Source organism: Carcharodon carcharias, chromosome 3, assembly GCF_017639515.1.
Source record: "Carcharodon carcharias isolate sCarCar2 chromosome 3, sCarCar2.pri, whole genome shotgun sequence".
NCBI classification, from domain to species: domain Eukaryota; kingdom Metazoa; phylum Chordata; class Chondrichthyes; order Lamniformes; family Lamnidae; genus Carcharodon; species Carcharodon carcharias.
The window spans coordinates 197,460,718-197,475,609 of NC_054469.1; the positions used below are offsets into that span (position 1 = coordinate 197,460,718).

Sequence of the window (14,892 nt, forward strand, 5' to 3'; positions counted from 1 at the left end):
TTCTCTTTTTCCTTTAAGACCTGTCCCTGCAGTTCCCTCTCCCAGTAGACCTCTGACAACTTGGTATTTCCCTTGAGATTCAGAACTCACTTGACATTCAATGTTACTTTAACCTTAGAGCAACTCATTCAAGATTCTTATTATGTCAGCTAGAGAGAGACTTAAGCTGTTTCCTCCACCTTAGCATAATGACCAATTAAACTCAAACTGCTTTAGGTTTCTCTGTGTCCCTGTGTGGGCCTCCTGTTGCTAGACACCAGCCCAGTTTTTCTACCTTGCATTTGGTTTAACTCCCCTTCAAGAGTAGTAAGACCTCATTACAATGCAGGCATCTTTTAACTGAAATATTAAATGAACACCTTGCATTTGCCTTCACCAGGAACGTGACGTCCAGCTTATGGTGAAAGAAGCGGTAATTCAGATACTTAAGAGGGGTTTAAAACTTATAAGGAGAGGGTATTAGATTGGCTGGCTACACTTAAAATTGGTAAGGCACCGGGACTGGATGAGATGATTCAAGGATAACTGGGAGAGGTGAGAGTGGAAATTCCAAAGGCACTGGCCATAGTTTTCCAGTCTACCTTAGACTCAGTAGTGGTGTCTAAGGACTGGTGGATTGCAAATGTTTACACCCTTTTTTGAATATGGAGGTAAGATAAGCCCACCAACCACAGGCCAGTCAGTTTAACCTCAGTGGTGGGGAAGCTTCCAGAAACAATAATTCGTGACAAAATTATTATTAGACACATGGGCAAATACAGGTTAATTAAGGAAAGCCAGCATGGATTTCTTAAGGGCAAATTGTGTTTAACTAACTTGCTGGCATTTTTTGAAGAGGTAACAGAGAGGATTGATGAGGGTAATGCTGCTGGTTCATAATTCATAAATGCCACACAACAGACTTGTGAGCAAAGTTATAGCTCATGGAATAAAAGGAACAAGAGCAACATGGATACAAAATTGGCTTAGTGACAGGAAACAGAGGGTAGTGGTTAATGGATGATTTTCAGGCCATGGGAAGGTTTGCAGTGGAGTTCCCCAGGGGTCTATGTTGGAATCCTTGCTCTTCCTGATGTACAGTCATGGCCTAGATCTTAATGTGCAGACCACAATTTCAAAATTTGTGGATCATATGAAACTTGGAAGCACTGGGAACTGTGTGGAGGTTAGTACAGAACTTCAAAAGAATATAGACAAGTTGGTGAATTGGGTGAACAAGAGGCAGGCAAAATTCAATGCAGATAAGTGTGGGATGATTCATTTTAGTAGGAAGAGCACAGAGAGACAATATAAGTTAAGGGCACAATTGTAAATGAGGTTCAGGAACAAAGGGACCTGGGTGCATTTGTGCAGATGTACCTATGGCCGGACAGATCGAGAGAACAGTTAATAAATTATAAAGTATCCTGGACTTTATTAATAGGGGCATAGAGTATGCTAAATATTTTAAATCCAGTGACATACAGGTTATGTTAAACTTGTATAAAACACTGGTTCAGCCTCAACTGGAGTATTGGGCGCCACACTTCAGGAAAGATCTGAAGGCATTAGAGACACGACAGAAAAGATTCCCGAGATTGGATCCAGGGATGAGGAACTTCAGTTATATAGATAGATTGGAGAAGTTGGGACTGTTCTCCTTGGAGAAGAGAAGGTTGAGAGGAGATTGAAAGAGGTATTCAAAGTCATAAGCAGTCTGGACAGAGTAGATGAGGAAAAACTATTCCCACAGGTGGGAGGATCGAGAATGAAAGGGCTCAGATTTCAGTTAATTGGCTAAAGAAGCAATGGAGATATGAGGAGAAACATTTTCACGCAGCGAGTAGTTAAGATCTGGAAAGCACTGCCACAGAGTATGGCGGAGGTAAGTTCAATCGAAGCATTCAAGATTGGATTATTATCTAAAAAGGGAGAATGTGCAACGTTACGAGGAGAAGGCAGGGGTATAGCACTAGTTGCACTGCTCATTCGGAGAACTGGCACAGACAGAATGAGCCGAATGGCCTCCTCCTGCGCTGTGACAATTCTGAGAATCTTTGAAAATTAACCTGAGTTCAGCAAAAGATGTAACAAATATGACCAATGTCAGTCGCCCTGCAAAAACACTATTGCTAATATTTGACTTCAGGAAAAGTTAGTTCTAACTGGATAGCTTTCAGAAATAGTAATCTTATGTACCGAAAAAGTAAAACCCATATGTTTTAAAGAAGCGGATGGGTTTGAGTAGGATGGGGGTGGCTACAGTCTCAGAAATCTGTTTCCTGACTCAAGCCTGCCTCCAACCTGCCTACTTCCGGCTTTAATTGAGGCTGGAGATTAATGGGAGACAACCTAATCCCAGGAGGTGGGCTGCAACTTTAAATATGATAATGAGGCCGTAAACCTCACAATAATTCCGCTTTTGAAATTTTACAGCTGTTGGCTGGGTTTCTTTAGCTTTCAGTAACACAGAAGCTACTTCAAGATGAGGTTGTTGGATTTAGGAGGAAAGAGCTTTCCAACCTACCTCCAGGATCCAGGTGCCTACCTTCAAAATCAGGCACAGCTCCCATGACCTTAACCTCTCACCTTTCCATCAGGCCCTGCTTCCATCCTCTCCAACCAGGTCCCAACCTCCTCCTTCCCCAAAGCCCGCAATCCTCTTCCTAATCACCAGGCCAATGTTGCCCCTGCCTGACCAAGGAAGGTGGATCCCGATGTCCCCTTTACCAGACTCTGATCTCAACCCCTCATTTGGTCTTCGATTCTGTCCCACCAGGTTCTCAATTTCACCCATCTTATGCTCTCAACCCTACCTCCTCACCAGGCCCCCTTTTCATCCCCTTACCAGACCTCAATCACCCCAACTCACCAGGCCCCAGCCTCTCTGATCCCTCCCCACCAAAGCCCCTGATCTCATCCTCCAAGATCATCACTCCTCCCCCTTCATCCTGTCAGTCAAACCTCCTATTATCAGTTCAGATTTATCTGATGCTGTAGCTGTCACTGACCAGTTCTCCACTCAAATGAAGGCCCAGCATGTCGATCATGCTAAAACTCCATAGTGTGTGGGGGAATGCTGAACTGAGAGTTCCCCTCAACTTTCTGACTGATATGCTCCTTGCAGGTCAGTAAAAATTTTGCCCGTAACTTTTACATGTTTTCAAAAACAAAGAGAGAATGAAATCTGTTCTGACTTACTACTCTGAACTGTTCCAATTTCTGATTTCCACTGATGAAATAGGGACATTCCCTATCCCCAGTTCTGTGTCCAAAATTTTTGCATCTCCAGCCTGGAAACAACATTGCAAAATGGTATAAGTAACAATTAATAGCAATTCTCCAGGGATAACATTTAAACATTTTCAAATCCTTATCAATTAAGGCATTTTTAAACTTCGAAGCCAAATTAAACGTCAGGTTTAGCTTGAATAAGGGGGCTGATTGGAAACAAGGATGGAGGAACTGATAGTGTATGGGAAGCACAGAAGTAAGTACAGCTCGTCTGTGGGTAGTTTTTTAACTCAGCCATCTGATTATCATTTTTCTTCCTGGTTTGCTGTCCAATTAATGTCAGCAGGCATGATGCCAACATGATTTCAACTCCTGTAGTTAAAGATGTACCAAAATGCAAATTGCAGAATCTTCAAGTTGTCATAAGAGAGCCACAGACTTTTTGCTAAGTAATTGGAAGGGGCAAAAGCTGTGCTTTACTTCAGCAATGCCTCCCTAGATGTACTGTTGGAGGCTGTAAGGGCCTGGAGGTAGGTATATTTCCCTTAATGACAGGAGGGAAAAAATCTGCATCTGAGACAGAGAAGGTGAGATTGAATGTTGCAGAGGAGGTCAGCAGCAGAAACATGGTGCCACACTCCTGGATCTAACCAGAAGGTTGGATCAATAGGCCAGGAAAGATGAGGGCATTGCTCCTGGATCTAACCAGAAGGTTGGATCAATAGGCCAGGAAAGATGAGGGCATTGCTCCATATGCTGATGTGCATATCACCCTAACCCTCTCATTCTGCCTTCTCAAACCTATTCCTCACTCCTCACACCAACTTACCTTGCAAGTGCACTCATCCCTATTTATGTACAACATCCCCATCCTCACTGACATTTACATTCATTCTTATGCCTTGTTATGCCTACCTCTCACTCACTCTCAACAAATGTTCTCCATCCACTGGGGGAACATATCCCGTTACTCTCATGCATAGAGCATAGCAGAGAGCACTTGGGAAAGGCAGCAAACTAGAGGTGGCCCACCAGTCATCTCTCAATTAACAAGGCAGCAGCACAGAGGTTAGCAGAGTCTCAGCATGCCTGGCCATCAGAAATGGAGCCTGTCAGCTATTTGGTAAGAGATTTAAATATCAGACAGCCTATTATCTGAGATCCAATCTAATACAATGTTCGTGGTATCCATGCCCATCTGATTGGATCCCAGCTCCAAAGTGCAGTCCGAACTGTCAAGAAGATATAATGTTTATAATGTTATTGGAAATTATTTTAAAATAGAGTTTAGTGATGCCTGTGTCTATGTATGTGTATGTGTCTTAATTGGATTAAAGCCAGCTGGTCTAGAGGCTTTGATATATAGAGAAGTAGTTTGAAATGGTAATTAGATAAAAACAGAGAAACAGAAGGTTTGGTGTAAAGAGGGCAATTTGCATTTTTAAATAGACCATTCAAAAGAGCAGGTGAAATATTACACCTAAGCAGGTGAAGCTCAGAAACAATGTGTTTATTTTTTTAAAATCTTACTAGTAAAGTGGATATCATGAAAGGGTTTTGTTAGAAGATTTAAAGTTTAAAAAAAACTAGTGACAATGAGAATTTGCGTTCAAAGAGGAAAATATATATAAAGGAAGTGAAGGCTGTTGGAAAAGGAGGAGGGAATCTAATATCTAAAGCCTCCAGTCTGTAAGCCTCAAGTCTGCAAGGACCCAGAGCTGAAGGAAACTCATTTTGAATGCGACTGTCCAGGGTGTGCTTTGCCAGGGGTCTGCTTAAATCTGTGTGTTTTACTGTTGCCTTAACAGCGGTCTAACTGAAAGTCAGATTAATTAGGGGATTGTTATTTTAGTAGTAATCTTGTAGACATACGTAGGTGCTTACAAATTTTCCTGTATAAATAAATGTTTAATTTAATTCATAAAAAACCTCTTGAGACTTGGTGGTTTTACTACTACTGAATTCAAAGCCTACATCTCGAAATATACAAACTGCAAAAATGGGTTATGACAGTTGTTTCAAGTTTCCCTCTGGGATTTGAACAACTCAGCCTTTACCATTGGCTGTATCATAATAGACCTCTAAATCTCCAAACTGTAAAAACTGTTACTGTAAAAAGTAACTCTCAACACAAATATTGCTAACAAATCTTTTCATAAACAGGTTAGAAACCAAGGTCAGAATTTTGTCCTTGGCATACGGGATCAGCAGGGGCGGTCAGGCACGCTCGGCTGATGCCATCGCATGTCATTTCACACTCGGTCGGGTCAGGTGCGCGCCCTCCACCGAGCTAAAAATTCTGGCCCAGCTGTGGGTTCTGAGTACTTATTGGCAGTTTCCTTTTCATGGCTTTAGCCCATTCAGTTGCAGCTGTGTTCTTGCCTTGCTTTCAATGTGTCATAAGGTCTAGGAAGCCAAGGAAACTTGTGGACGCAAAGTTAATGTACAAAAGCCATGTCAATGTCACTCTAACTGAGCCATTAATGTGCCAATTTTTTAAAAATTTGTTCATGGGATGTGGGCATCACTGGCTAGGCCAGCATTTATGCCCATCCCTAATTTTCAGAGGGCATTTAAGAGTCAACCACATTGCTGTGGGTCTGGAGTCACATGTAGGCCAGACCAGGTAAGGACAGATTTCCTTCCCTAAAGGACATTAGTGAACGAGATGGGTTTTTATGACAATCGGCAATGGTTTCGTGATTATCACGAGACTTTTAATGCCAGATTTTTATTGAATTCAAATTTCACCATCTGCCGTGGTGGGATTCAAATCTGGGTGCCCAGAGCATCACCCTGGGTCTCTGGAATACCAACCCAGTGAAAATACCACTCCACCAAAGCCTTCCCCAATTGACAATTTTCATCTCCCAAAGGGGCCAAACACATAAAGCCTAACATGCTGGAGTGATATGTGGAAGGCAACGTGTTGAAGCTGGCTTTCGGACATGTTCACACTCCCCCCCAAATAAACCCTACTCCTGCACCACATGTACTCTATCCTATTCACTCCTTCAGGTTAAATCTCCTCTAGTTATTCTGTACTTCAGACTCTGTCCTAGATCCTACCAAGGACATTTTTTTAACCTATCTGCTGTAAGGTGTTTGTGTATAAGTCGACCTTTGACTTATGGGTTGACTTATATGCCTACCATAAAAGCGAACTGCCAGCATGGGTGAGGGTGGTCGTCCTCTTGAAATGTCACTGGTATCCGATGCAAAGAGTGGGTTTTCCTGACCCCTTGTGCCCAGTTATAAGATACCAGTAAGTAAAACCTGCATTTGTGGGGTGAAAAATTGAGGTTGACTACCAACGTGAGTATAGCTGTAAAGGAGGGTCAACTTACATGCCAAGTATTTGCAAAAACATGATTTTTGATGCTGGCAAAATGGGATTGTCTTATACACCGCATTTTAGGGTATTAACAAGTCATTTATTTCAGGTTTTCTTTCTACATGTATTGTCACAATTACAGTTTAATATTGAAATACTTACTCATTTTCAACAGTAAATAAATAAGATCAGTTAGGTTCTGCTTACACTGCATGACTTTCACTTCTTTCCCCAATGGCATCCAAAGTCCTTTAGTAGGAGCATGTGCCAGGAAATCTCTTGCTCCTTCATTGCCTGGTAGGTCTGGAATACAATCTTCAGGCTTGTAATCATCTTCCTGAGCATACATAAATCATTTTACAGGCCTTACAAATGCTGTAATTGGCTTCAATATTTTACATTATTCAGAAGAATCACTTAGACGCAAAATTCTGTAAAACTGATTCAGGTTAATTTGCAGAATACAAAATTAATGGGTGACTTCTTAATGAAAACCAGATAATGAATGAACATAAGAAATACATTTTTCTCTACAATCCATGTCACCCTAAAAAAATCGCATTCTCAGTAACTACGTTTTAAATCACATTTTAGCAGTTTCACTGGTGGATTGTTAATAACAGAGAAAAGCATACATTATCTTAACAAAAACAGGAGAATGTTCTAAGTTCTTTGCTGTATATATTCCCACAAAAGGTCTGGAAATGTTTAACAACAGATTTCTCATTATTCATTCTCTTCTTCAACTTTTTCCCCCTTGATTTTCTATGCATTTTTCCCATTTTTGAAGGCAACGATTCATGCTAGGTTATAGTTCCATGGATACCAGAATTTCGCTATTTTCTCCCAATGGCTATTCTTTAGTCAAGATTCTGGTCAGTCGTTACCTGTAAGTTACTTGACCACGAAGGCCAGTCATAGTTGAACCCGCAACAAAAACAAAAATACCTGGAAAAACTCAGCAGGTCTGACAGCATCTGCATTTTTATTTTTGGTTATGGATTTCCAGCATCCGCAGTTTTTTGTTTTTATCATAGCTGAACCCTCACCTGACATCCACAAATTGTTGAGCTTGTTGCAGGAATTACTACATAGGTCAAAGCAGCAGAAACACGGTTGTTTCTTTCCCATCGCACAAAGCCCATGGAAACCAAAACTAATTGTGAAGTCCCCACTGCTGTTTCAGATCTTCAAGCACTTAAATGACATGCTAACATACTGTCTAGATTTAACTTTGTAAGTCCTTTCTGTCACAGGAAATAGAAAGGTATTCTACTGAATTGTCAAATAGATTTAAATGTTGTGAAGAAACACACTTGTACAATAAACAGCACCTAATCATGTTAGAATCCTGAATGATGACAGCACAGGAGGCCATGTGGCCCGATTTGTCCCTGCAAGAGAAATTTAGATAGTTCCACTCCACTGCCCTTTCCTCATAGCCCTACAATTCTTTAGCTTTCAGGTGCTTATCTAATTCCCTTTTCAAAGCCAAGTGTTATAGTGTTAAAAACAAACACAGGTAGGACAGAACCTAGTGTTTGAACACATTTGTGCGCCACTTTGCAGCTTTCAATATTTTACTAAAACTTATCTATCAGAGAAGGACCTCTTGCTTATTTATACATCAACAAACTTTTAAGCACTAGATTAACCTTTAAAAATCCACCATAGGTACGGAAACTGTGAGGCTAAGTTTTGAGCTCAAACTCACAGGCACACTGGAGGGAGAATTTTCATGCAGACCACCTTTCTGCTGAAAAGTGAGGACTGTGGACAGCATTTCCACTTTATTACATCACCAAAGAGGAACTTTTTGACATGATGAAACAGTTAGCTATAAGCAGATATTTTGAAATCTAAATCTCTGAAGAACAGAGATAAGAAAAGCAACAGTAGGCATCATTGTAAAATTTAGGACTAAATGGCAATGAACACACCACTTCAGGTCAGATTATATTTCAAAGAATATGAATTGTACAGTAAGAGAGGTTACAAGTAGCTTTGTTACAGATTGATAATAGGCCAACTACTTTAAATTTTTAATAGTGCACAAATTTTTTTAGCACCCCAGTTTATTGGATGTAGAATTGTACTTTAATAGGATAAGATGAAACTAAGCACTACCGTTTCAGTTAATAAAGTTGCTTAATATGTACAGATTCAATTCAGAACATATTTGTATGATTTGTTACTGACAAATTCTAGCATTTTAAAATCTGTGCAGTTGTGATTCCAAAATGTAACAGTGCAGAGCTGTGAAATTAGATCACTTTGTTTAGGTAACTTGCTAAAATTTGCTTTAAAATAATAACAAAATTTAACATGAGTTTCAACTGAATTAGTAATAATTAAGTAATTTTCACAAAACACTGTTTACAAGAATACTGCTTAGTCATGTGAGCAATAATCACAATACCAACTAGAAATAAACACCCAACTACACCTAATCACGTTTCTGGCCTCCTTTCTACTCTTTTCTAGTCTAAATACAGAGGACACCACACAAACCAGAAACAAGAAACAATGAGGGCAGAACCAAGGTTGTAGAAGTTTCGAGAGGAGGCTTCTGTGTAGAAAATGATTATGTATCCCCATGAAGATTGATTTCCTAACAAAGGAAACATCGAGTAGGCAATGACGATTAAAATATAAAACTCAGTGGTGAGTATCCTCAGTTAAATTCCTTCTGCATTATTAATTCAGGATCCAACTCCTCCTTTTATTATTGTCAAGGACCTAAAGGAGTGATGTTGCTTGGGGCCATCAGGAGCAGGAGTGCATGTGTTTTATTCTCCAAACTTTCATTTTCCTATTCAGTGGGCTGGAGGATGGAATGAGGAGGGACAGATATAACTATGTCAGCACATATTAGAATTATACTGGCATATTTGTTGGACTAACATTATATATGTTGCTCTCAGTGATTGTAAATAGAACACTAAATGGTAATATTTAATGCCGATTTAAAGCAGACCAAAGTGCATTAAACTGATGTGCTACATTCTATCAGAGTTAGGATACTGGCTCTTGGCCATTACTCCTCACAAAATAAGACTTCAGTTTCAGGACATTGGGATATCTAGTGTTTCCATACAAAAAAAAAATCCACACCAAAAGTCAACCCACATCACGCTTTGCGTACTTCATGGTAACTGATAATAGTACAGAATATGAGGGAAATATCCATCAACCATTTTACCTGGCGATTGTGATTAGTGCAGGATTACCAACAGATTAAAAAAAACATATTCTTTTGAAGTTTGTAGGCATTAACAGGTGTATCAATTCAAATTATGACTAACCTTTATCATCCCTGGTGGCGGCTTCTCATAGCTATTAAAAATAAACAAACATAAATTGCAATAATTCAAAGACTTTACAAACAAAATATATTCAACGCAAGTTACTTTATATTAGCTTCCTATCTTCTAATGAATAAGAGCACATTCTGGAAGTTTGGTGTTGGTGTGAAATGTAAACCAATATTAAGAAGTAATATAAATTGGGTGCCCAAACACAAACTGAAATCAAGTGAGACAGCCATCTCCAGGGGAAGCTGAACTAGACTGACCCCAAGTGAAGTGGAGCAACCACAAATGTTATATTAGCTGATTAAATTTATAGTGTGCTCCTTGAACCAAGGGTTTGGGACACTATAATAACATAATGATACCACTACTGTTTCCAAGGTTACTGCTGATGGCTGATGACACATCTGCAATAATCTCATCAACTTTTACCCATTTTATAAGCATAAGTCCTGATTTATAAATGGAAACTGTTTAAGAAAATTTGTTGTAATACAATCTGTCACCATGTATGAAAGAACAAACTGGTGCAGTGCTGAACACAAGAACATAAGAACTAGGAGGAGCAGACGACACAGCCCATCAAGCCTGCTCCACTATTCAATATGATCCTGGCTGATCTTGGGCTTCAACTCCCTTTTCCCACCTGCTCATGTCCATTAATTCCCCGAGTGACCAAAAATCTGTCCAAAACAGCCTTAAATGTATTCACTGATGGAGCATCCACAAGCTTCTGGGGTAGAGAATTCCAAAGATTCACAACCCTTAGAGTGAAGTAATTTCTCCTCATCTCAATCCTAAATGGTTGGCCCCTTATCCTGAAACTGTCTCCCCAAACAGCGGAAACAATCTGTCAGCTTTGACCCTATCAAGCCCCTACAGAATCTTGTAGATTTCAGTGAGATCACCTCTCATTCTTCTAAATGCCAGAAAACATAAGCCCAATGTACTTAATCTCTCATCATGGGACAACCTGCTCAACCCAGGGATTAATTTAGTGAACCTTTGTTGTGCCATCTCTGGTGCAAGTACATCCTTTTTTAAATATGGAAACCAAAACTGCATAAAACTGAGCTGGCTCTTTCCTAGAAACCCAACCTCTTGCTTCGGAATAGGAGATGGGATGAAAACAGAGCGCGTACTCTTCCCCTGGGATGTCTGTCTTTCAAGATGGACCCTATTTTAAATGTTTCTCTAGGATGCAAATGTTGCAAAGCCATTGGAGGATGGGTGATTTGCACAGGCAATTTTCAATGCAAATAATTTAAAATTCAGATTAATATTAAGGATAGCATGTGTCACATTAAAATGAGAACTAAATTGTATTTGTATATACTGGTCCATTATCCTCTGGCTCTACCCTGCTTCATCTGAATTTATCTTTAGTTCCTATGCACATGTTTGATAATCAGGAACAGAGTCCACAAACATCCCCATACTCAACAACCGCAGAATCCAACAGTTAAGCATAGGAGACAAGATGAATGTGCTTGCAAATGTATTCAGTCTAAAACAGATATAGCTAATTCAGTTCACTGAATGTGACAATAAGTGGCTGAATGCACTACATACATAGAGAAAACTGTGATCCCTGACAAAATCTCAATTTAGTATTAAAGATCTATGCACCAAATCTAGCTGGCCTCTAGCCAAAAGTGCCAATGCAGCTATGGTACTGGCATATAACCAACAATGTGCAAACCAGCCCTGCCACAAAAAGGACAAAGTTTGTCTAGCCCATTACTGCCCTACTACCCTTCTTCCAATTACTGCATCCTATGAGTTAAGAACATTCAAGGGATTTACATAAGGTGTCCTTTATTTGTAAACAATAAAGAAAGAAAAACTTGCCTTTCACAATCTCAGAATGCCCCAAAGTGCTTTACAGCCAATGAAGTACTTTTTAAGCGTAGTTATTGTTGTACTGTAGCAAACACAGCAATCAAGTTGCACACAGTGAGTTCCCACAAACAGCTGTGTGATAAAAAACAAATAATCTGTTTTTGTGATGTTAACTAAGGGATAATATGAGAAGGATAAGAACTCCCCTGCTCTTTGGGAAACTTGTCATCGTATTTTCTACATCCAGAGAGGGCAGACGAGATCTTGATTTAACAATGTCCTCTGAAAAACGACACCACTAACAGTGCAGCATTCCCTCAATACTACACTAGAGTGTCAATCTAGATTTTTGTGCTCAAGCCTCTGCTGGATTAAAACCCAGAGCCTTTCAATTTAGAGACAAGAATGCTAAAATCCTTATTTTCAAAATGGCCGTGGTATGTACAGTACCCAGGATTTGCTGCATCTCCTCCAAGATTTCTTGCATTTTTTAAAACTAATCCGGTATCATGTTGATTCTGAAACCCTGCCTGTGGCATGTGAATTCAGCTTCATTTACCATCCATTGAGCTTCCCAGTTCATCAACACACTTTTCCATTGAGGAAAGGATGGGTGTCCTGATCCAAGGATTGGCAATCTGCACTGGGTAAGGTGTTCACTCTCACCCCCTGCTTAAGCCCCAATCTCCAGACTTGTAGTCCTTTCTCCTTCACTCCCAGAGAATCCTATTCCCCAGTCCTCACCACTCGAGAGCTCTAATTCTCCAACTCTTTCCTTACTCCCGATCATCAACTTCTTCCTGCCCTTAACGTCAGACTCACTGGATAGAACTCCACAACGACTCTCAAGAAGTTCAACACTAATCGGGTTTGCTTGATTGACATCTGCCACTTTTACCACCAGTGCAACTTGACTATACAATGTATGATTTACAGGATCCACTTGCAGCAACTCTTCAAGGTTACTTTGACAGCATCTCCCTGCGCTGTGACCTTTACCACCAAAGAGGATAGGAGCAGCAAGATTATGAAAGCACCATGACATTCAAATTCTCCTCCAGCATATACGATGGATATAGATTGTTGTTCCTTCACTGTCACTGTTAACATCCTGGAATTTCCTATTTAACTCCATTGTGGGAGTGCAGATTGCAACAGTTCCAGGATAAGGCCCATTACCTCTTTTTCAGATTAACTAAGGGATGTGCAATGAATGAAGCTTTGCCAGTGTTACCCAAAATCAGAACAAATAAAAACAAGTATGAAAACTCCTAAAATTTAGCAGAACTAAGAGCTAGAACATGTCTCCTGATGTAATGTAGGAAATCCAGCAGCCCATATGCACACAGCACAGATCAACAAACAGTAATGAATGAACTGCCCACATAACCTGTGTTAGTGATAAATAGTGAAGGCCAGGACACCAAGGAGATTTCTCCTGTTCGTCAAAACAGTGTCACAGGATTTTTTACATCTATCTGAGAGGGTCTAGCATCTCCTCTATCAGACTTCTTTCAACTGTGCAGTACAATCTCAGTATTAGAGTGCCAGCCTTTATTTTGTGGTTGTTTCTGGAGTGGGATTTCAACCTACAACTAACATAAAAGCAAAATATTGCGGATGCTGGAAATCTGAAACAAAAACAAAAAGTGCTGGAAAAACTCAGCAGGTCTGACAGCATCTATGGAGAGAAAGACAGAGTTAATGTTTCAAGTCCATATGAACTGATGGTGTTTTGAAGAAGAGTCATACAGACTCGAAATGTTAACTCTGTCTTTCTTTCCACAGATGCTGTCAGACCTGCTGAGCTTTTTCAGCACTTTTTGTTTTTGCTTCAACCTACAACTGTTTGGTTCAGAGGTGAGAAAGTTAACACAACTGACACACAAGATGCTGTTTTGGCACTCAATATACATGCCAGATTAGAATTATGGGAAAGTGATTTGCAGCAATGGGTAATCATTAACATTCTGAAAGCTGGAACAATCAAATTATTTTCTTAAACAAAAACAGAATTACCTGGAAAAACTCAGCAGGTCTGGCAGCATCGGCGGAGAAGAGTTGACATTTCGAGTCCTCATGACCCTTCAACAGAACTCATTTTCTTTCTGTTCTTGGTGTAGCACTAATGATTTCAAACAAAGGCTCAGATTCCACAATCCTTAATCCCATCTGCATTTCCCAAAACAAAAACAGAATTACCTGGAAAAACTCAGCAGGTCTGGCAGCATCGGCAGAGAAGAAAAGAGTTGACGTTTCGAGTCCTCATGACCCTTCGACAGAACTCATTTTCTTTCTGTTCTTGGTGTAGAACTAATAATTTCAAACAAAGGCTCAGATTCCACAATCCTTAATCCCATCTGCATTTCCCAAAATAATTTTTTATCTCTGCATTTCCCAAACGTCATTTCACTTTCCAGACCATTTAAATTTAATTTATATTTCCTGCTTTGTATCTCACTTAAATTTGTACAGGGTTGAAAAGCCTCATTGTTGCCTATCCTGTTCACTAGCCACAAATGCCAAACACAATGTTTCAGATCATCAGAACCCAGCATTTTCTTTCTTATTATTTCAGATTTCCAGCATCTGCAGTATTTTGCTTCTGGTCACAGATTTCTTTCGCTGCCCTGGAACAGGGGTTGAATAAGGGGAAATTTCCGCTGACTAGCCCGCAGAGAGTCTCTGGGCAGGCGTCAGCGGCCGTTACTTCGCCGAGAGCCAAGTCCAGACAATAATATGGCTGGATGTTTACAGTCTATGGCGGGTCCTGCAGTGGGCTAACCGGCAACCTCCTTGGCGGTACACTCACCCACCCACCCCGCAGAACTCGCTCTCCCCTCTCTCTCTCTCATAAACCACTTCTTGCTCTGTCATTCTTACAAGGTCTCGACATGTTTGATTTTCTTCACTTCTTGGTGCAGCCGTTTCTTCTTCTTCCTCTCCGGTTCCTTCTCCTCCGCCGTGTGACGCTTGCGCCGATGATGCCGGCGTTCGCTACCACTCGATCGGTTGTCCTCTGCCATCTCACTCTGGCGAGGAACCCCAAGTGGTCGGCGGTTAGCGACCACGCTCCCTCGCTCTCAGGCCCGGCCTGACAGTGACCCAACGGTCACGGCCGCAAGTGTAAACGGCTAGTTCTTCCACTGAGCATGTGCATTGGCTCGGGCTCAGCTAGCCCCGCCCCTCACG

The 14,892-nt window shown here is 40.7% G+C and overlaps 1 protein-coding gene across 5 annotated transcripts in view; it reads right to left on the bottom strand.

Annotated features, from left to right (window-relative positions):
• rp9 (RP9 pre-mRNA splicing factor) overlaps window positions 1–14,849 on the bottom strand; it is a 44,738-nt gene extending 29,889 nt beyond the window's left edge. For 3 of the 5 annotated variants that reach the window (XM_041184941.1, XM_041184942.1, XM_041184944.1), the window contains exons 1-4: window positions 14,584–14,849; window positions 9,853–9,883; window positions 6,755–6,884; window positions 3,181–3,272 (exon numbers count right to left, since the gene is read on the bottom strand). In XM_041184941.1, coding sequence (XP_041040875.1) covers window positions 3,181–3,272; window positions 6,755–6,884; window positions 9,853–9,883; window positions 14,584–14,726 — 396 coding nt within the window. In that variant the 5' untranslated portion in view covers window positions 14,727–14,849. Of the gene's footprint in view, window positions 1–3,180; window positions 3,273–6,754; window positions 6,885–9,852; window positions 9,884–13,719; window positions 13,826–13,902; window positions 14,518–14,583 lie in introns of those variants that run through there. The other 2 variants (XM_041184943.1, XM_041184945.1) reach the window with 2 other exon arrangements.
• Window positions 14,850–14,892: the final 43 nt, after the last annotated feature.